At 39.9% G+C, this 23,274-nt stretch overlaps 1 protein-coding gene across 1 annotated transcript; it reads left to right on the top strand.

Moving 5' to 3' along the window:
• Nucleotides 1-1,169: 1,169 nt before the first annotated feature.
• On the top strand, nt 1,170-22,265 carry LOC135480936 (actin-related protein 5-like). The gene is given in 21 exon segments (XM_064760867.1): nt 1,170-1,232; nt 1,623-1,741; nt 1,743-1,765; nt 3,739-3,827; nt 4,319-4,423; nt 5,311-5,422; nt 5,880-5,975; nt 7,022-7,215; nt 8,157-8,273; nt 9,224-9,322; nt 9,694-9,774; nt 10,497-10,625; nt 11,394-11,546; nt 12,144-12,227; nt 13,415-13,523; nt 15,242-15,318; nt 15,707-15,801; nt 17,280-17,363; nt 20,505-20,622; nt 21,546-21,657; nt 22,099-22,265. Coding segments are annotated over 21 exon segments (2,226 nt in total).
• Nucleotides 22,266-23,274: the final 1,009 nt, after the last annotated feature.

Below are 23,274 nucleotides of genomic sequence, written 5' to 3' on the forward strand. Positions count from 1 at the left end.
ACATCAAAGAACGAAGAACTTTCCCCCCTCCTTTTCATACCATGCTTCAAGAGTTGAGAACTCTCTATTACTCGGGGTAGAAAAGCTACAACAAGCGCAAAGTGCTTGTCTACAACAAGGGCAAAGTGCTTGTTGCAAGTTTTAAACACTAAGCCCGACAAAAGCAAATTTCATTGAAGATAAAGGTAAGTTTGGTAGAAATAATTTGACGCATAACCAGATGCACAGATTATTGTTCTGGTGTGTTTGCGAAAAAAAGCCCCCCGCCTTGAATGTCGAGGACTGTCACTGATATGTGGCGATATTTGGACATCGACTAATATCAACGCATTATATACATGGACCGCATTTAACCTAACTTGTCGGCACGGTAGGAACTCACATAGGAGAAACAGATATTTTCGTTGTGAAGCATTGTATTAAACCTTTGTTGACTTTTCTCACCACGCAGTGAAAGTCCGTAATCGAATGAAGCATGAAAGCAAATGAGGAATGACAAAACTATATATAATGAATGCTCCCTTACTATAAGAAGACGAAAACCTGTCATTCCGCACTACACCACACTTGAGGAATATGTGGCAACTGCTTTGACGATTGCTTAGTTCAATTAAATTAAACCTGTCATGAACTAACGGTTACTAAACTACCAAACCATCATGTAAGACGGGTTGGAAGTTGAATGTCACGTGACCATCCTTTCGTGTCTAAAACAAAATGGATACCCAGTTTTAAAGCATTGGGGAAAAGGTCACTTTTTGCCACTTTGCCAGGGACCAGTAAGATCTAGTTGTACGAAATAACATCACGATGCAATAACGTTGGGAGGACCGTTTTTTCACCCACGCGTTTGTTACTAAGGAGATCACGTGTGGTCTCTGGCTTCCGAGCCATCTTCAGAATATGTATCATAGTCGCAAATGTTACCATGTTCAAAACTGTTCAGCCCGGGTGCCACTAAAACCGTGCTCCATGTGACACAAAAACACTGTTACTCTGTGTGAAGGAAATGTCTCCCACTCGCTCACCTGAAAAAAAAAACACAGGCTACCATGATGTTGCTACTGGCACAAATGGACTTCCGTTCAAAATGCGCCAAAGGCGGTGCAACAAAAACAAAAGGCAACAAAGTACTATCACCCTGATGATGTGATTCGTGAGTTGTGAAGATGACAACATGGTGGCCATGCAGTTACTTGTCCAGGGGAGGATGTGGGGATATTTTGTTCCTGGTGAGCCACTGCAGCAAAGTAGGGGAAAATATGATTAGGGAGTGGGTTTCCACAGTTTTTTCTGCTGCAAGCTTAGCGTAGTTGTAGCAATGCCCAGGCTAAATTGAACGAAGACGAGCTTCAATCTTTGAACCAGATCACATGTACATTGATGGTGCATATGTTACACATGGAACATATTACATAAAGACTCCATCGCCTTAATTGTATGGTGAAAGTAATGTTTAAAGCAATAATAAACCTTGAAAACGTTCCTTGGACCAAGCAGTTAATTAATATGCCTAAGCAAGCTTTAGATTAGCACATATGTGTTTTCAGTCACAGAATCTGTTATGGTTGTAACAGGACTGTCAAATTTTGGCTCATCACTGCCTTTATTGTCTTTTCCAGACTGTTAATCAAGACTGGTCAGGGATGGCTGATACAACAGAGGTGCCAAGAGTGGTAAAGTTCCAAGATGTGAGGCCGTCGCCAGATCCAATACACGAGTACACGGCCTTCTCTGAAGAACATCCCTATTATCATTGATAATGGTAAACGTTGTGAATTGTTACATTGTTAAGGTGTAGTGGTTATCTCTGGGCATGGAGCTAGGTTACCGCATTGACCCCGAGATATTCAACCGAAATGTCGGCCACTGTGACTAACAAAGAACTCGCTAGTCATGCCAAGGGGAGTCCTGGTTTGACACGAGCTTCACAGCTGAATGTGAAAACAAGTATAGCTGAGCTGTGACAAACTATAGATAGGATTGAGAAAAACAATCAGATTACCGCATGCTATAGCAAGTGTAAAAGTGTTGCATTTATATCACCTTTGACAACTTTTTGGTAATTTACAAATAGATCGGTACTTATGCCAAGGATCGTGTGTGTGTTAAATTTTTTTAGGTTTTAACTTTTAACACAAAGGTCTTTGCAGTTAAAATGTATATATGACACCCCACTCTGTTCCTGTAAAGGTAGATTATAACAATCTCTAGACAGTGTTAAATCCCATGTTCATAACATGGCGGTCATAAACACGCTTCGGTTAAATATTGTACTTGCATGTTTGGAAATTGATGCCTTATACCAACTTCACATTGCAACAATTTTTAAACATTGTATTAGTGCAAGGCTGTTCTACTCATATTGTCTGAGAACTCAGTTATGTGTGCGTAAATGTCATAACAAGTAACTGACAGCTTACAGAATTCAACATTGGCCAATTAGACAAACTTACTTTCATTGACACGCCCCTTGGAATAATGAGGATGGAATAATGGAATAACGATTGGGAGATCTCCCGCCAGATTTAGAGCAAAAGACGAGAGTTCATAATTTTACACGCGGTCACATGCCCAGTGAAATCTCTACATTTTCTAGTGACTTCTAGTTTGACCTTTTTACAATGACTTGTTACTAAACCTTGGTACTAAATCTTTTCAGTAAAGCCAACATAAAGTCATGTAGTGGTAGGTGTATTTTTAATGATGTTGACAACAATTAATCTATTTATCATGGGAAGAATTGAAAACAGTTACCAAAACAACATGTGGACTGATCAGGTCTGTACGGTGATTGACTGGTCCCACAAACAATGTTGGAACTTCAAAGGCTATACCCAGAGCAGTGCGAAGTTGCGATTTGCATATCAATACAAATTGGCTGTTAATATTTGAAAATGCTCAGTCAGCTACAGTTTGGAACCTCTTCACCCTAATTTCCATACAATGAATGCTATTGTCAGATCAGTAGAGCCTACATTGGGAAGGTGTGAATGTTCTGAGGCAGACAAATGTCTCACATTGCCTGATTACTTTTGGGGGGAAAATACTTGGTCCGGAAAGTAAACGGTAAGAACTGCGGATCCTGCTGATTATGACTGCAACTGAATGAACCTATCGTAAATAACACGGAAGTTGGAATGGCAAGTTTGCAACAACACCACCACCATCAAAGATGGCAGAAAATAGCTTAACCCAGCAAGTTTTCCAGATATAATTTTCCAGTGAAGGTGGGTTCTCTGCATACTGTTGACATCATTATGCTAGATAGCTAGGTTCTCCAGGTCAGTCAATGCCCCAGTCAACAGCGACCAGCAGTATTTTCGTACGGTGGCAGCACAGATTAAATTCACCCCAGGAGGGAACCACGTATATCCATTGATGATTGCCAATGGTCGATTATTCGGGTGGTTGATGTTTTGAAAAAAAGGCGCATTACAAACCATGTTTTTTCATATATTGCACTTCAGGGAAGAAATGATATCCATTTACCATTTTTGGTTGCTTATTTCAGGCCTGCATATAACTTTAACTGACACATTTCAGTTCTATTCATTAACGCTAGTGCTTTGAAGACATTTCATGTTATTTACATCTGAAGGTTGTCAGGCACAACTGAAAGTTTTTCTGACAAGATATTTGATGCCTGACAATGTCAGGCTTGCCATGTACTGTTATGAACTTTCTTTTTTAGAGATTTCCATGGTATTTTAACGTGTATTACTTTTCTTGTTCTAGGGTCGTTTCAGTGCCGTGCGGGCTGGGCGACTTCACAGCAGCCCGAGCTCATCTTCAGAAATGTCACAGCGAAACAACGAGGTAAAAAGGTGAGGACTTGTATATGCAAATGACTTTTGCTCTAACTTTTAGCTTTTTATTGGCTTGCCGCGATTGCTGGCGTCGAAGTAGTGTCAAGATAACTGATTGGGACAGTATCTAAAAAGTACTGCATGTGTAAAACTCAGGTTTTGCATACATATAGATCACAATGACGTAAGTGTACGAATTTCTGTAAATTTTGTCTTCTGTTTTATCATGTTAGAATCCAGGTTAGGGTAAATGTTTCAGTACTTTATGTGCTGAGGTGAAAATTTGGATTCACGTGAGTCTTACATGCGAACTCTTTGGTAGATCTAAGTTTTTTTTAATTTCTCATTAAACTGGATCAATCTTGGTGTAAACGATTGGGTGAATGAATCAGTTTTAAAGAAAAATGCACTAAATGTGAAATACCGAGATATAGGGGAAGCTCAAAATACCAGTGAATAAACGCCATTTATCAGTTAAGTTTTACTTATCAGCCATGCTTGTCTTGCAGGATTCTGAAGTGCAGATAGGCAATGAAATCAACAATATCGAGGTCTTACGCTGGCTTTTGAGGTCACAGTTTGACAGGAATGTTGTCACACAGTATGATGTTCAGGTAATAGGGATCGTAAAATTGTCACACAACACAATGTTCAGGTAAATGGATCATGAAAGTGTCACACATTACCATGTTCAGGTAATAGGGATCGTAAAATTGTCAGGCAACACAATGTTCAGGTAAAAGGAATTTTAAAATTGTCACACAATACAATGTTCAGGTAAAAGGGATCATAAGATTGTCAGGCAATACAATGTTCAGGTAAAGGGATCACGAAAGTGTCACTCATTACGACGTTCAGGCAAAAGGTATCATGGAATTGTCAGGCAATGGAATTTTCAGGTAAAAGGATTATGAAAGTTTCACATAGTGTGCTGTTCAGGTAAAAGGGATCTTGAAATTGTCACACAGGGTGATGTTTAGGTAAAGGATCATTAAACTGTCACAAAGTGTGATATTCAGGAAAAGGCTCTTAAAATTGTCAAGCAATACAATGTTCCTTTTAAAGGGGTCACGAAATTGTCACACATTACGATGTTCAAGTAAAAGGATCATGAAATTTTCACACAGTGTGATGTTTAGATAAAAGGGATCATGAAATTGTTACACCACACGAAGCTCAGGTGAAAGGATCATGAAATTGTTACACCACACGAAGCTCAGGTGAAAGGATCATGAAATTGTTACACCACACGAAGCTCAGGTGAAAGGATCATGAAATTATCACAGAGTCTGATGTTGAGATCTAAATGACATTTAATTAATAGGAATATCATGTATGTAAGTACGTAGAAATGATCTCAGTTTCACAATGAACGAACAATATCTCTGTATAATTTCAATCCATGCTATGTTTACTTTAAATAGGAGTTTCTTTTCTTTTAATATTTGTGATATAAAAATAGGGTTTTGTGATTTTGCATGTTTTTGTTTTGCTGTTGTAGGAGCTGATCTTTGATTATGTGTTTAGTCACCTGGATATCAATACTGAGGGCTGTGTGGATCACCCTGTGGTTCTAACAGAGCCTGTGTGTAACCCAAACTACTGCAGACAGCGTGAGTCCCACCCTCCATCCACCCTAATACACCAAACATTATCATATTACTGATCTCTGTCTGGCCAGACACACACTGTTTCTTCTAATAAGTAGTGTTGAAAGCAAAGAATTACATTTCTCTCTTAGTTTTTTGGGGAAACTAAAGATATGAATATGTCGATCATTAGATGTAGTGACCATTTGACAAAAAGGAACTAACCCTTCCTTACACCGTTCTTTTTTTTTGTTTCAAGGCTTCCCTCACTACTGTTTAAATTTGTTCGTTCGTTCGTATTAAAGGCGGATAGCTTTTTAATATACATGACGTCACTTTCAAGGTAGGCGGAATACTTCAGGGATCAAGATTGATTTTTCAGGAGCTAAAAATCTCAAACTTAAATGAGGTAGCACAGTAGAACTTCGAACAGATAAGAATCCTGTAACTTTGATGACATTAGTTGATGTTATTGTTTCAGAGATGTCAGAATTGTTGTTCGAGTGTTACCACGTGCCTGAAGTCGCATACGGAGTTGACGCCATGTTCAGTCTGTACAACAACCATCCTGCTCCAGGTGTGTTACACCCACTAAACTTATCACCGCTAGCGTTTAGAATAATCCCTTAATTCCTGTCAAACATAGTACATCAGCTTTGTTGACACTGCCCAGTGACTCAGGATCCAGGATGAGTCGAGATCATATTGGTTTCCTCCCACCACAATGCTGGCTGCCGTCCTGTAAGTTAACTATTCTTGAGAACAGTGTAAAGCCTGAGTAAAATAAATAAATGTGTTATCGACGCTGCTATTTTTCCCTGTGAAATTTACCCATTAAAGGAATAAGTCTGATTGGGAACCTGTTTACTGGATCAGTTTGTGAGTATGGCGACTAGAATAATTGGGAACTAGCCTCACTTGCTAAACATCCACTTCGGGGGCAGTAGATCCAGGGTCAATCCTGGGGCAAGTCACACCTAAGACTTTAAAAGAGGAAGTTGTAACTTCCTCGCTTGGCGTTCAGCATGAAGGGACTTGTGCAATGACTGGTTGACCTGTATCAGTATAATGGCTCAGGCGTAGCGGCTTACTTGCCTTCGGTAAGTCGTCTCAGTGAGGCAGCACTAGATAACAGAGCGGTGGAAATCCGTCCTGCAACAAGGAGGCACATTACATACAACCGAAGGATTCCTTCGTCGTCATATGACTGAAAAATTGTTGAGTACGACGTTAAACCCCAAGCACTCACTCACTCGCTACACAGGGCGGGTTTTTTCTAGCCAGAAACCTGCATAAAACTGTGGGCCTTACGCAGCACAAACCTAAAACCACTCAATTATCAGTGTGTATTCAGCCCCTTGAATGTGTTAAGCATTATTTTGTGTTTTTAATTACTGTAAATTTTCAACCCTTTCAACCTCTAAAACACTATTTTTCAGTGGAGTTTATACATGCAATCATTATGAAAATGATGGTAAATTGATTTATGTGTGTTGTTAAAGATGCAAACTTCATAAAACTGGGCAAATTATTTCTCTACACCCCATAATTCAAAATATGTTGAAAGGTTGAAGTATTAGGGTATGTATTTTTATGTTTTTTTTATTTTATTGTTACACACAGACTCAGCGAATGCTCTGATTGTGTCATGTGGATACCAAACCACGCATCTATTACCAGTGTTGAATGGGGCGTTACACTCACAGCGTTGTCGTCGTGTCAATCTTGGTGGGGCACAGCTTGACCTCTTCATGCAGAAGCTACTCCAGCTGAAACATCCAGGTCATTTTACTGCGATAACTCTGAGCAGGGCAGAGGTGAGCTTCGTGGAAAAAAGTTCTACTCACAGATTGATAATTCTTCCATGTCTAATTTCAGTGGATGGCAAATGGCTGACACTGGTTTCCAGATAAGGAGTTGTGATATGTTCAAGCAGTAAGCTTGTTATATATAGTAAACAGAAGATCAACTTTAATGCTGACGCTGTTGGTAATGGAGTCCAGTTTGGTTACAGTTTTTGGCCAATCACAGGGATCCAGTGGCTACCCATAATACACAGATAGTGAATCATCGTTACCGATTTGCATATCAGACACCAAGGAAGTCTTTTTTTCTCATAGCTTGACAATTTGCTCAGCTGTTCACAGATTTGCCATTGCCTCCCATGGTACATCGATTGCCAAATGCAGTTCGTGATTTGCAGATCAAAGACCTCTGTGCTAAAGTTGTGCACTGACTCCCCACAGCATCTTTTACCACCACAGTGATTTACAACATATGAAGTCACTGCTCTGCCGTCCTTGTGCATATGATAAACAGTGATACACTGTAGTTATCAGTATAAAAATTTTTGCCTTTCCTGATTTTAGCACTATATGATTGGAGGATAATATTTGTGTATGACAGTGTCAATCATTTTACTTTTAAAGGTCAATATTGAATATTGAACATTACGCAGTTTTACAAACTGCTCAATCAGGCGACCTCCGGGTATTCTCTGAATGCCTTGTTTTTCACTGACATGAGGTATGCTCATTTGAAAGACTTTGTAGCGCATACAGAAATGTCACGCCATCGAATCCATATTTGCTGTTTCCTCTCCATCTCCATGTACCTGGTGATTAAAACCTGGCAATGGTTTACCCTGAGCACTGCAGTTACCTCCACCCATAAACCACCGACACATACATAAATGTGAAAATTTGTTCTATTATTCTTGGGATAATTAGCTATCCTGGATCATGATTACATGTTACAGGAGCTGGTACAGACCTACACGCATATGGCCAAGGCTTACATCGAGGAGCTGGAAATGTGGTCAGATGTGGACCATTATGAGGATAATGTTACCAAAGTACAGCTTCCATTTACACAGGTAAGGGTTATTGTTCACATGCACCGCAAAGCAGTGAAAGTCTTAATGGCAAGATGCATGACTGTCAAGATGTGTGACTGAGAGTCATGATGTGAGACTGAAAGTCATGATGTGTGACTGAGAGTCAAGATGTGTGACTCAGAGCCATGATGTGTGACTCAGAGTCATGATGTGAGACTCAGTCAAGATGTGTGACTCAGAGTCAAGAAGTATGACTGAGAGTCAAGATGTGTCACTCAGAGTCAAGATGTGTCACTCAGAGTCAAGATGTGTCACTCAGAGTCAAAATGTGTGACTCAAAGTCAAGAGGCACAGAATCAGTTCTGGCCTTGGACATGAAATTCATACTATCCCGAATCAAACAAAATACTCCACTTTTAATTAGGCAACAAAGGTCACATGGGGTACAGACATATTCTTGAATCCTTCAGACAGTTGTATGCACAACTGTAGGATTTGTCACATCGCTGAAACAATTCGCATATACATCGGTTTTATGCACTCAATTGATGGGTCTTTGCAGGATAAATTTGTTGCATGGTTACTCAGTGATAGGATGCCTGAATGATAGGATGGTGTCAATAAAAATGATATTATCTAATTTCTGAATGTATATTAATGGAACCTATTTGTTCAGAATGTAATCGGGTGTTCTGAAAAATATAAATCTGCATATAATTGACAACTTTTCCATGTTATACTGTCATGAGATATCAAAAATCAAAACTTGTATTAAATGTGGAAGTAAAATATGAAAGTTGCCCACCAAGGCGAGGTGTTTTGTGGGACTTTTTTTATGACATTTGTACTTGACATCCACTGCAGTTGGAAAGTGATGTCATTTATGTAGTAAACCTTATATAATGCAACATGCAAATATGTGCAGCACTATCGCAAATTAGAAGAAGACAAGTTTTCTTGAATTGTGTTTATTGTAATGTTTTTTTCAGATTCCTGGTACTCAGACTAATTCAGACCAACAAAAAGACCGCAGAGAGCAACAGATTCGCAGATTGAAAGAACTTAATGTGAAGAAGAGGCAAGAAAAGGTAAATGTTTTGATTGTTAAAGTGTTGTATTCAATTTCATGCTTGATCTGTTTAAGTCACACCAATGCAGATTGTTATTTTTTGGTAAAATAAGTTATTTTTCATTATTTGAGGAGGGTATAAATATAAAAAATAAAATTTGAAAAACTGTCCAGTCTATTTTTCCTGTTGAAAACATATTTACACAATCGGAAGGCCTTGAAACAGGAGAGTCAAGAAATCATCAAGATAAAATAAAATAAAAGAGCAAATCATTTGTTTTGTTTTATTCTCCATTTGGATTTATAAGTGCTCCTTTGCCCAAAAAACACAAAATAAATTTGGTGTTACCTTAAAAGAAATTTTTACTTATCTCTTATTCCAATTTGCAGCTAGTAGCAGATGAAGCCAAAGTTCAAGAGTTACTCAGTGTTCAAGAACTGCTAGAGGATGAAGATGAAGATGCCTTCAATGTGAGTAAAAGGTTCACTTTTGTACAGATACTAAAACAGGCATGTAAATGAGTTGTGGGAGTGATTGATCACAAAGTCCAGTAAAATGAATTCAGTTCCATTGTAAGGGCCTCTGTGGCCAAGTGATTAGTATGCTAGCGTAGCACAGTGTCCAGTGATCCTCTCGCCAGGTGAACGCTCATGCTGGCTTCCTCACCTGTGGTATGTGTAAAGGTCTGCCAGGAAGCAAGGTCATGAGTTTCCCCAGTGGGCTTTGCCCGGTTTCTTCTCAACATAATGTTGAACTCCGTCATATAAGTGAAATATTCTTGAGTACAAAGTAAAATTCCAGTTGTCAAACAAACAAACAAATCTACAAAATGTGATGGAGAATTGCTTCCATTGTCCTTGAGATCTGGGTGCCAGTAAGCAGCTGACAGTTTGCAGGATGATCATGGGTTTCTCACTCAGTATGCCCAGTTTCCTCCCAACATAATATTTACCGCTGTCATATAAGTGAAATATTGTTGAGTACAGCATAAAAACAAATGGACAAATTTGACACGGAATTTTAAAGATTCGCCTGCTTCCCTAGCCTTTGGGACCTTATGTATTTTGATGATTTATGTATTTTGACTTTAAATGTATATTTAAGATGTTTTCTTATAGCCAGCCGAGAGAATTTATTTGAGATAGATAATTTCCCTGAACAAATAGTCACTTTTTATTTTCTTTGTTGCCAGAAAGCCTTACAGAATCTGGGATATGACTCAGTGATGGAACTGGAAGCTGACATCAATCGACTCACCGCAAACATACAGAGGATCAAACAGAAACTATCGGGGGTTGAGGTACCACCTGAAGAACCAGAGGTAAGGGAGGTAACTGTGGCTAGCGTCAAAGATTTGTCTTTTTGAACTCGTCTGTAAGACTTACATAATGTTATGCTGCAATACAGTGCCTGCATGTACAGCTTAAATAAACCAGTAAATGCTAGATCTGGACTCATTAAAATGTATCAAGGCTAATCAGAGGCCATATTTTACCAAGTTTTTTGTCTTCCCTAACATTCAAAATATGAAAAAGATAGACACGATGAAAGCACATGGTGATTATGTCAGATTTTTATCCAAACAGGCACATAGCTCTGACTGGATATCATACTGGTGTACCTTTTCGCATATGAAAGAGCAACTTTCAGTGCAATTTTTGCAATTTTTAATTTGATTTTAGAGACAAATCAACATTGGTTGGATTGGCCAGTTTCAGGGCTTCACAAAAATATAATTTTTGTCAACACATAATAATTGCCTTCAAAATATGCTTGAATAAACACCTGGCAAGCCTGCAAAAAGGTTGCAGAATTACAGTAAATGAACTAAAATTTCATATATGGCTAATTATCTCATTGTATTGAGGGTTGTATTGATCCAAGAAAGGTGTTTGAAAAGTTTTTTTCGGAAACCAGGATGGTATTGCAAGTTTTAGTTTTGAAAGTAATATATGTTACTAAACTATACAACTTTTATTGGTCTGTAAATTGCAATTTTTATTTTCTGTGCAAATTTTTAGGGAATGTACAGTATTATTACCTGTGGTGAAGTCATGAATCAGTGATGTTCAACTGTTAATTTGTACAGGTGAAGGAAGAGCCCGTGTATGACCTGCTGGATATTCCAGATGATCAGCTGACAACCGAACAAATTGCCACGAAGAAACGACAGAAAATTCTCAAGAGTGCCAGAGAAGGGCGAGCGAGGGCAAAGGCTCTTCAGAAAGCCAAGAGAGAAAAGGTGAACCAATTGAGAGAATACAGGTTTTTTTTATTACCCCCATTGAAGGAGGTTTTATTTTTTTGTGGATTTTATTTGTTTGTTTGTCTTTCAGTAATGTTCGGGAAAAGGTTATGACAAATGTGAATGAAATTTTGGGCTCAGCTTGGCCTTCTAATTTTCGTATTGATGCAGACCTGGATCTAGGAGTGTATTGAAATGATTCTTCACCATTGATAGATAGGACGAAAATGCATACCCTTATCTCTTTGTCTCTAGTGAGGGAGGTCTGACAGCAACCTGCAGATAGTCGTGGGTTTCCCGCAGGGTAAGAATATACATGTACATTCACAGTAAATACTGATATACACGTACAAACTCATGTAGAACATAGAATGGATGTATAGAAGCTAAACAGCATCGGTACAGCATCGGTGTTGCATCGGGTTCAGTATTTTATTCATTGGAAAAGAAGAGGGTTAAAAACTTACGAACACTGTATTTGGAATCCCCACAAATTGGCCTTTTAGATGACGCATACTCTATTTACAGTTAATCTGTTCTTTGTAAGTTACAGACGTGCTATTTGTATTGTGTTGAATTTATTCTGTTGTATAGGAGCTGGAAGAAGAAAGGAAGTTAGAGCAGAGACGACTGACAGATTTTAATGGTTGGTTGCAGGAAGTTCGACAGAAACGACAGGTTGGTCACTTGATGAAGTCAGCAGTATTTACGTCATAGTGATTAATGTTGTTCAAAAGTGAAACCAATGCTTTGTCTGTGCTTGTAGGTGGGAAAGTCCCCCAGCAACCTGCGGATAGTGGTGGGTTTCCCCCAGTTTTGTCCCACCATAATGCTGGTAGCCATGATATATGTGACATAATTTGGGTATGGTATAAAACAACAATCAGATGTGGGAGTTATGTTCAAATTATTTCATTTTTCAATTTTATTTTTTTGTATATATTGGCTCATTTAAAAGCAAGTGTTTCTTGTTTGTTTTGATTTTGGAAGACAACTGTTCCTTAGTTCTGACATGTTCTGGCCACAATATAGTGGCCGATGTGGTCAGTGTACCAGCGCGGTGCTTTGACTCAGGAACCTCTGACCAGTGTGGTCATTGTTCATTTGCTGGAAACCTCATTGGCTGTTGTCATTTTTAGCTCGCCTTACGAAGTAAGGAGAGGTATTGTGAGAGGGGGATCAGATAACTGTTGGTGGCAGTGGCGGTATCCAGTTTGGCTAAAGTTTTTGGTCGATCATAGGGTTACACTTGCCACCCATAGTACACACATAGCCCATCATTTGTAACGATTTGCATATCAGAGAGCAAGGGAATCTTGTACCACATAGCTCAGCATATTGCTCAGCTATTCACAGGAGTCTCCCATAGTACATGGATTGCCAACTGCAGTTCGCAATTTGCATATCAAAGACCTCTGTTGTTCACTATTTAAACTCTCCACAATGTGTTTTACTACCACAGAGATTTACAACTCAGTGATAGTTGTGACAGTATAATAATTTTGGTCTTCTTTATTGAGGTAATGGCAAGATCTTAGCGCTATATAATAAGAGGATAAAACCTGTGTATGATCAATGTGTATGCTGGCTTCCTCTCTGCCCGTATGTGAGAAGGTCATGGGATTCCCTCTGGCTCTGCCCGGTTTCCTCCCACCATAATACTGGCCACCGTTGTATAAGTGAATATTCTTGAGTACGACGTAAAACACCAATCAGATAAATAAATAAATCAATCATTGTACTATTTTTTGGTTTAGTGGTCAATATTTGAACGTATCACATGACCTGAACATTATGCAGTTTTACAAACTGCTCAGTCAGGCGACCTACTGGTATTCTCTGAATTCCTTGTTTTCTTTTGTCAGAAAATCATGGACGCGCGTCAGATTCGGAAGACGCGCAAAGCGCAGATGTCCAAGAGGCACACGTATGCGTCCCAGCAAAGGATGAAGATGATTACGCAGCTGGCTGAAAGTACGTCGGGAACAAAAACCAAATAGTTTGTAGAAATCGTATTTTTAGTCCACTACCAGTACTGGAGGAGTTACACTGCTCCTGTCAGTCTGGTGGCCTACGTGGCTCAGTTGGTTAGCGCACTAGCGCAGTGTAATGACCCAGGAGTCTCTCACCAATGCGGTCGCTGTGAGTTTAAGTCCAGTTCATGCTGGCTTCCTCTCCGGCCGTACATGGGAAGGTCTGTCAGCAACCTGCGGATGGTCGTGGGTTTCCCCCGGCCTGTGCCCGGTTTCCTCCCACCATAATGTTGGCCGCCGTTGTATAAGTGAAATATTCTTGAGTACGGTGTAAAACATTAATCAAATGAATAAATAAATCTTGTCACTCTGTCATGAGTCTAATTGTTCCAGACTTTTTATTCCAAACAGTTTGTCGTATGAAGTTTAAAATTGGTACATGGTTCCAACAGACAAGGTTTGCTGATTATGCTCTTGTTCGACAAAGCTATCGTCATTTTTGTCCCGTTTTTCGATTTTTTTCAAAACCGTTTCGTTATATTGAACTGAAACTTGGTACATGGACATAAATTACTTAACTTACATAGGTTAATTTCAAGATTTGGTCTGGTTTCTACAAAATGATAGTCATTTTTTGTTCTTTAGCTTTTAGTTTTTGTTTTTTAGATTTTGTTCTTGTTTTTTGTTTTAGCTATTATTCTCACTGCTCAAGCCAGTAATGGATGTGCATTGGCAACCTGTATTGCTTTCAGATTTATTTATTTATTGATTGGTGTTTTACGCCGTACTCAATAATATTTCACGTATACGACAGCGGTCGGCATTATGGTGGGTGGAAATCGGACAGAGCACAGAGGAAACCCACGACCATCCGCAGGTTGCTGGCAGACCTTCCCACATACGGCTGGAGAGGAAGCCAGGAGGAGCTGGACTTGAACTTACAGCAACTGTATTGGTGAGAGGCTACTGGGTCATTATGTTGCGCTAGCGTGCTAACCAACTGAACCACGGAGGCCCCGAAAAATAAATTGAGCTTCACAATTTGTATTTGTTCGTTTTTGAGAAATATATATGTATGGTGTCCAGTCTGTTGCATGGAGTAATGATTACACAGTGTACTTCTAGGAGGCCATTTATTTTAAGGAATTATAGGTGCCTGCGTGGCCTAGTAGTTAACGTACTCATGCAGTATGATTATCCAGGAACATCTGAGCAAAGAAGTTGCTGTGGGTTCAAGTCCAGCTCATGCAGACTTCCTCTCCAGTCGTATGAGGAAAGGTCTGCCAGAAATCTGCAGATGGTTGTGGGTTTCCCTGGGAGCTACCCGGTTTCCACAGGATCTGCCCAGTTTCCACAAGATCTGCTCGGTTTCCACCCAGTATTATTCTGGTTGCCGTCCTAGAAATGAAATATTCCTTGTACGACGTAAAACACTAATCAAATAAATAAATAAACATATAATTAATTATGACAGATCTACTTGTGGTCTGATGTTATAACAGTGCAGACATCGAAGATATGGGACACAAAAAGAAAAATACTTGGCCTCTCGGATCTTTCAATGTCATTAGGGAAAAGCTGGTGCATTTCAAGTTTTCAGGATTGGCAAAAGTAGTTTTGATTATTCTTAGCTGTGCATTCTGTAGTTCTGTGAGCATTGTTAATAAATTTTGAATAGAGGCATCTATTTTAATTCAGTGTTCTTAATTTACCAATTAGGTGGTAAACGGAGTAACAAAAAGAAGGAGGACACCTTTGGGCAAAATGATGCAGACTGGGATGTTTACAAGAAAATTGTAAGTTTGTGAAGGTTATTGCCTGAGTGGTCTTTCCATGGTCATAAATTTGTGTGTGTGTGTGTGTGTGTGCCCCCTTAATAGTTTCTGTCAATCTGTGGAATTTATCTAATGAAAATAGATTTATCTATTGAAAATAGAGAAATCTTAGCCCATTCATTTGACAATTTTAAATTATTAAAAAAAAAAACCTTTCTTCATTTACAGAATCTCATATCCTATCTGTTTTTGTTTTTTTAGTAATATTATCGATAGTATGCGAAAGGAAACATGATTAGACATTTGAAAGGTCTACGAATCTGGATTATTGTTTCCGTCCCCTCTTGATCTTTAATCTGAAAATCTGTGAAGTTCAGCGTTTGGAACAAAAGTTCTGATATTCCTTCAGAACCCAAATGGTGAGGACAGTGATTCTGAGGCTGAGGAAGAGACGCTGGAGGAGCTGGAGACTTTGCTTAGAGAGTACGACCCAGAGTTCCAGAAGTAAGTAACGTTATACTGTCAGTCAATAGAGGCGTTAAATACCCTAAATGACCTCAAAAATCGAGCATTTTTGGAGGCAAATAAATGTCATGAGATATTTCAGAATCTGGAAATATTTTATGTGTATCTGTCGCCGATTCCACAATACTATTTCTTACTTTAATAATGAGATACAGAATTGACGCTGATTGGCTGACCGTGGATGTAGGATTTTCTGGGTTAAACCCTGCAGTCTTGGTCATGCTTGAAAAAATCTGCCATGCTTAAAATTTTGCTTTATACATTTGGCATAGCCTTGACTTGCCTATCTCTCACACCAGGCAGTCAGAAACGGTTCTGTATCCGGTAAGTCAAAATTTAACACCTTACCACGTTGCTTAGTGTTTTGTATTGGGAGTTGAAATTTGACATGTTTGTCTTCAGATATCATCAATGAGGCAGTCACACTTTCAGTTTCAAAGGCCCCCAAATAAGCTGAAAAAGCATATTTCCAATTTTGACTTAAGTCAGATATGACTCTGTGGCATTGACCTCACCGATTTTGTATTTGTGTGAAAGGTAAACACCTGAGACAGATTCCTACAGGTGGAGAAATCTGTGGACAGGTAGAAAACGATAATTAACTGTCATGTGTGACTGATAGAATATCACTCTGAATTTTTGTCAAATTAATATCAAAATCTAATCACAGTGGACAGCAAGTTTTTTTCCGCCTTTGTAATAATTCAGTTAGAACATTCTTAATGATCTCCATGAGATTCGTTTCATTGGCCCCTATGGTATGTTTTCACTAAGCCCCGTAGTCTTTTTCACTGACTCCCATGTTATTTTTAATTGAGCATGATGTTTTCCCCTTTGATTTTCATTATATTTTGCACTAACCATAGGCTTATAAATGTAATGCACTATTAACCACAGTATTTTTGATCACATTAGTTTTCTCTGGCCACATTAGTTTTCTCTGGCCACAGTAGTTTTCTCTGGCCACATTAGTTTTCTCTGGCCACATTAGTTTTCTCTGAACACAGTAATTTTCTCTGGCCACATTAGTTTTCTCTGAACACAGTATTTATCTCTGGCCACATTAGTTTTCTCTGGCCACATTAGTTTTCTCTGGCCACAGTAGTTTTCTCTGAACACAGTAGTTTTCTCTGGTCACAGTATTTTTCACTGACCATCACAGTATTTTCCACAGACCCCGGTAATATATAAGTCCTGGAACTTAATTTTTGGAGGTGATTTCCAAAAATCTTGCCCTCATAAATGATTACTTGCGATTAAATTAAATAACTTCTAAATTTACCTGACCAATTGTTAAAGGTAATTAACTTTTCCCCGATCCAAACAGGTGTGTGGTCATCATGCGGTGGTTTTTGAGCCTTATTTTATGCATGACCTCCATTCTGATGTTGGTTTTTGTGCGTGATTTATCATGATCATAATTAAGGTGTGGAATATTGTTGTTGTTGTTGTTGTAGAGAGCTGGAGTTGAATGCCAACCCAATGGGAGAGATTGACCTGGCGGAGTATTACCGTCTCCATGTAGCTGTGGAGAAAATCAGGTCAGATTGTCAACGTTATACAGACGTGTGATTCAGGGCAGAGTACCTGTTGCCTTTTGTAGAAGCCTGTCTGTAAGGTTTTAACAAAGGCTGGAGAACTGTTCTGTTTCCCTGTCAAAAATGGAGGCATGGAAAGGCGTTAGTAATATTATAATAGACCAAAATTGGTACTTCAGGAGTCTCACAAGTTGAGATTTGGACAATAGGAATGGGTTCCTGTAGGCTAATGTTTCTAAAAATGATATTACGGTTTTTGCTTGATATACACCTTGCATTGTCGGGTCTGTTAGCTTCACGGTGCCGTTAGTAGCTAATGTTAAATTATGTTGTCTAGGCGCGTTAGTTAGTGAGAGTCTCCCCACCTTGTCCCGCCTTAGTCTTGAGTAAGAGTCTCCCCACCTTGTCCCGCCTATACCCCTGTGAACTTGCCAGATCCCTTACTTGCCAAAATTTGCATGAATTCGCGAGACCCCTGGCATGCCGATTGTGCTTACAAGCCTAATCGGTGTTACAGGGGTTTCACGAGTTCACGCAGATATTGGCGAGACAGGTGGAAGCTCTCTCTAACTACCACAGCTACATGACATGATTTTACGTTAGGTGCCAAAGGTGTGTATTCAATCTAGCAACTGCAGTAAAATAAAGTCTTTTATCTGCTTTAGTTTGCGAGAGGTTTGGCCTGTCCTGCGAATATTTGCGTGAACAGGCAGCGAAATTTGGCGCGAACGAAACCGTCGGTCGCGCAACGGTTACGTGCGGTTCAATTTGGCTAACCGGAAAATCGGTTAGGCCAACTGTCCAACGAGAACGTCCTTAGAGTCAGTGTGCATTAGGTAACTACAGATAAACTGGACTGAACAGCTTTCATAATCACAACGCGGCCAGTATGGCAACGCGTCTAAAAATAGAAACATCGATTTCAGCCACAGCCAGCTGCCTGTGCTGGTCACATGGAAATGTAATCATTCATATATGCTTTACAGGCTTTGAGATAATACTCAAATTATTTATTTTGACTTATCTTTTCATGATCACGCAAGTAAATAAAACAAGGTTACCCTTTCATGTACATGTAGTTTAACTGCTACTCGAGCCCAAATTAGTCGAGTCTACCGTACAGATTGATGGAACCCTTACGGGACCTCACCGGCTGCGTTCTGATTTAGAGCACAGGCCTGTGACGCATAGGCCTGTGACGCATAGGCCTGTGACGTCAAGGTCTCTCCCGTCCCTGTAGCGAGTATATATATATATATATATATGTATATATCACTGTGGTAAGACTCACACCACGTGCGTTGGAAACTGCGTTAATTATCAGTAATCAGGGATACCAAACTCGCTCCCCAATACCGTAATGACACTTACTGGAAGTACTTAATGTTGGACTGGGCATATTGCAAACATATAAGCCTGTATAACGGAATTTCACGTAAAAATGTGCCACAGGAGTCAAGTACCAACCAGGCAACACACAACGTTGAAACACCGTGCGAGTGTAAAATTTCTCTTTCTTTTGTTCACCAACCTTATGGTATGAGCTGCTAGATATAGAAAAGAAAAACAAACATAACATTGAGCTGAATACTTTTATTAATGATCCAGAATGATGCCTGAAACATAAACCACGTAAACAATTAGCGTAACCGATCGGGTTGATAAACATACGTGGCGTAACCGAATGATCGGTTAGGCGAGGCGGAAAAGACGTAACCGATTTCTGGGTTTCGCCGGCAGGCCAAATTTCGCTGCCTGGTGAACTTGCGAGATGCCTGACATGCCAAAATTTGCGTGAACTCACGAGACCCCTGAAACGCCGATTGGGCTTATTATTTAGGATCAACAGAACAACTTCCAGAGATGGGTTACCAAGTATCCAGTTAGTTGAGGCTCCAGACTACAGGGCTTAACTTTAAAGGAGAAGAAAATTTAAATATCAAACAAATATCTGTGAAAAGAGTATGCATTTCTTCGCAGTTGCATGCCATAAAAAAAATTCTACGATATACCTCAAGTTGATGAATTATAAATAAAGTCAGCGCCAAAATCCCCTGTGGGCAACTCTGTTTTGCCTAAGAACTAGTCCTGAAGTCTTTGTGTTAGGAGGAGAATTGCCGTCAGGAACCGTGGAAGTGCAGTTCGTACATTTCCAGTAGAACTCTTCTTCCCAGAAGGTAGCGAACAGTACAGTTCGTTTTCTGCTTGATGATCAGGAAAACGGAATGTTGGACGTAGGTTCTGAGTTCACTCGAACAAGCCGGCAGTTTTAACGACTCTCACTGGCTGAGAGGCAACACACCCCCAGCATAAAGTACAGGGTGTTAAAGATGGAGGACGCGATGAACTCAGCGATTTATGCCAGCTTTGCCGTTTTCAGGCTTTACATGTATGGCGAGGAAAAGTTGCAAAATTATCCAGAAGGCACCACCAGATAGGAAAAAATGTGCTCTTTCCAGCCTATAGTGTCATTTTTTAAAGTTTTCTTCTCCTTTAAAAAATGCCGTCAATAAAAAAAAATTCCTGCAGTCCCTTGACACATGTTAAATTTTTATAAACCATGGTTTCTAATGTCAGAGAGGTGCGGTAGATCCAGGGTCAATCCTGGATATGCTCACACCTAAAACTATAAAAGAGGATGTTGTAACTTTCTCGCTTGGCGTTCAACATTAAAGGAATAGTGCAATGACTGATTGACCTTCATCAGTATAATGACGTGGGTGTGGCAGCTTACATGTGTTTGGGAAGTCGTCTCAGTGAAGCAGCACTAGATAAAATCACAGTGGAAATCTATCCTTCAACAAGGGAGCACATTGCACGTACATGCAATCTAAAGACTTCTTCGTTGTTATATGACTGAAAAATTGTTAAGTACGACATTAAACCTGAAGTACTGAAAAACATTTTCTGTAATGTCAGAAAATGTTTTTTTGCTGTCAATTGATTTCTTAAATTTCAGGTTTGTTTGTTTTACTGGTCATTCTGGAAAACCATATTTATAAAAACTTTTTATTCACAAATTTCTTGCTTTTACCTGTTATTTATTCATTTTCTTCTTCTGGTTGTTAATGACAGGGTTATGAAACTGCTTAATGCTACGCTTGTTCGCGAACTGTGATTGATGTATGTTGTTGTTGTTATCAGGGTGCCAGAGTTGCTGATGCAGCCGTCTATGACAGGAATGGAACAGGCAGGAGTAGCAGAGACCATGGAATTCCTTTTGAAGCAGTTTGATCCCCAGAAACAAAACCTGCTTTCACAGGTAAGGTCAGAAGTTAGTGGGTATGGTGTAAAAAGGTCAAATTTCACCCCGTGACAAAGTGGCACTTTCTGCCTGATTCTAAGTGATGAATTTGTCGTAGAAAGGTGTGTTGGAGTTTGTTTGGAAGGTAGAAAGATAAAAGGAATGTTTGAGTACCGAAAGTGACATTTTTATGAGATTATTTGCTTCTAAAATTGCGCTATAATGGGCGACATTTCACAGGTGAGATCAGAAGTCAGTGGGTAATCTGACACAAGGCTGTCGCAACGCTATGTCAAGTGCATTTACCATGGTGAGATATAATCTATTCACTGTATGTTGCCATGGTCGTTATATCTGCCATATATGTTGCCATGGATGTTACCTCTGCCGTATATGTTGCCATGGACATTACATCTACCGTATATGTTGCCATGGACGTTACATCTGCCGTATATGTTGCCATGGACATTACATCTGCCGTATGTGTTGCCGTGGAAGTTACATCTGGCACATGATTCAACTGCGGATCCCAGCTCAGTAAACATCATAGACGTTTGACGCCTTTCTTACCTAATAATGCTCCTCTCAATTACCTTCAACAACCTTGACACCCGACACTGAACCATTTAATGAGAAACGAAAAATTCATGCACTGCTTGTTTTCTCACCATGGTATGATGTGATGTGGCAGACTAGAGGTGGTTCCTTAATCACCCTCTCTGATGTCTCTGTTGCATACACGTAGGTAAGCTTTGGGTTTTAGGAGTCTTTCAGTGTGTCTGTATATGCTGCGTTTTCATCGTCCTTCTCTAACATTTCTGTGCTGAGCACCTAGTGAGGCATTTTTTGATGTATTTGGTAAGACTTGACCTGGGTTTGATCTCTGTTCTCCTGACTTTGAGACGGACGCACTAATCACTATGCCACTGTTTTTATTTCAGTATGTCTTCCTGACAGGAGGCCCGTCCTCTTTCCCCGGCTTCAAGGATCGTCTGGAGATAGAGCTACTGGCCATGCGGCCTTTCCAGTCCACCTTTGCAGTGTACACTGCTAGTATGTACAGAGCTGTATTTCCTCCTTACATTGTAATGGTCTTCATATAATACTGCTTAAATCTTTTTGTTTGCATTTAATTTGCTAGATTTACATACCATTTAGTCAGGTAAGCTGAGAATGGAAATAAGAGATAAAAGATTCATGAAGCTGTTCGGAGCAATGATTTGATGCAAAGGTCTGGGCGTATTCCTATTACTGTAATTTTTCAACTAAGATGAGATTCAGGGCAGGAGGTATTTTTATGTGGACCCTAAATACAAATGAATTTCTGTAACATGAGATTGAATGAACAAATTTGATGGTTTGCAGTATTGCAAAATGCATGTGCCTGCTTGTTAAATATGAATTTCTCTCAATATAACATGGTATATTATTTTATTCAAATACTTTATATTTAGCTTTCATTAGTCTTAGAGTTCGTTGTGTCTTACCTTTTAGAAAATCCACAACTGGATGCTTGGATGGGAGCAAAACGTTGGGCGATGTCATCAACCCGCAGTCAAAACAGCATCAGTCGAGCAGAGTACCTGGAAAAAGGCGGAGAGTATCTGAAGGAACATGTTACGTCCAATAGGTTTATACCCACACCTGTGCTGACAGGCTGAGGTTGTGGTCACTGTGATGGACATGGGGGAAAATACCTGAAGGAACACATCACATCCAATAGGTTTATACCCACACCTGTGCTGACAGGCTGAGGTTGTGGTCACTGTGATGAACATGGGGGAAAATACCTGAAGGAACACATCACATCCAATAGGTTTATACCCACACCTGTGCTGACAGGCTGAGGTTGTGGTCACTGATGGACATGGAGGAAAATACCTGAAGGAACACGTCACGTCCAATAGGTTTATACCCACACGTGTGCTGACAGGCTGAGGTTGTGGTCACAGCGATGGACTTGGGGAAAATACTTGAAGGAACACGTCACATCCAATAGTTTTATACCCACACCTGTGCTGACAGGCTGAGGTTGTGGTCATTGTGATGAACATGGGGGAAAATACCAGAAGGAACACCTCACGTCCAATAGGTTTATACTCACACCTGTACGAACAGGCTGAGGTTGTGGTCATTGTGATGGACATGGGGGAAAATACCTGAAGGAACATGTCACGTCCAATAGCTTTATACCCACACCTGTGCTGACAGGGTGAGGTTATGGTCACAGTGATGGACATGGGGGAAAATACCTGAAGGAACACGTCACATCCAATAGTTTTATGCCCACACCTGTGCTGACAGGCTGAGGTTGTGGTCACTGTGATGAACATGGGGGAAAATACCTGAAGGAACACGTCACATCCAATAGTTTTATATCCACACCTGTGCTGACAGGCTGAAGTTATGGTCACTGTGATGAACATGGGGGAAAATACCTGAAGGAACACGTCGCGTCCAATAGGTTTATACCCACACCTATACGAACAGGCTGAGGTTGTGGTCATTGTGATGGACATGGGGGAAAATACCTGAAGGAACACGTCACATCCAGTAGGTTTATACCCACACGTGTGCTGACAGGGTGAGGTTGTGGTCACTGTGATGAACATGGGGGAAAATACCTGAAGGAACACGTCGCGTCCAATAGGTTTATACCCACACCTATAC

The sequence above is a fragment of the Liolophura sinensis genome, chromosome 13, assembly GCF_032854445.1.
Source record: "Liolophura sinensis isolate JHLJ2023 chromosome 13, CUHK_Ljap_v2, whole genome shotgun sequence".
NCBI classification, from domain to species: domain Eukaryota; kingdom Metazoa; phylum Mollusca; class Polyplacophora; order Chitonida; family Chitonidae; genus Liolophura; species Liolophura sinensis.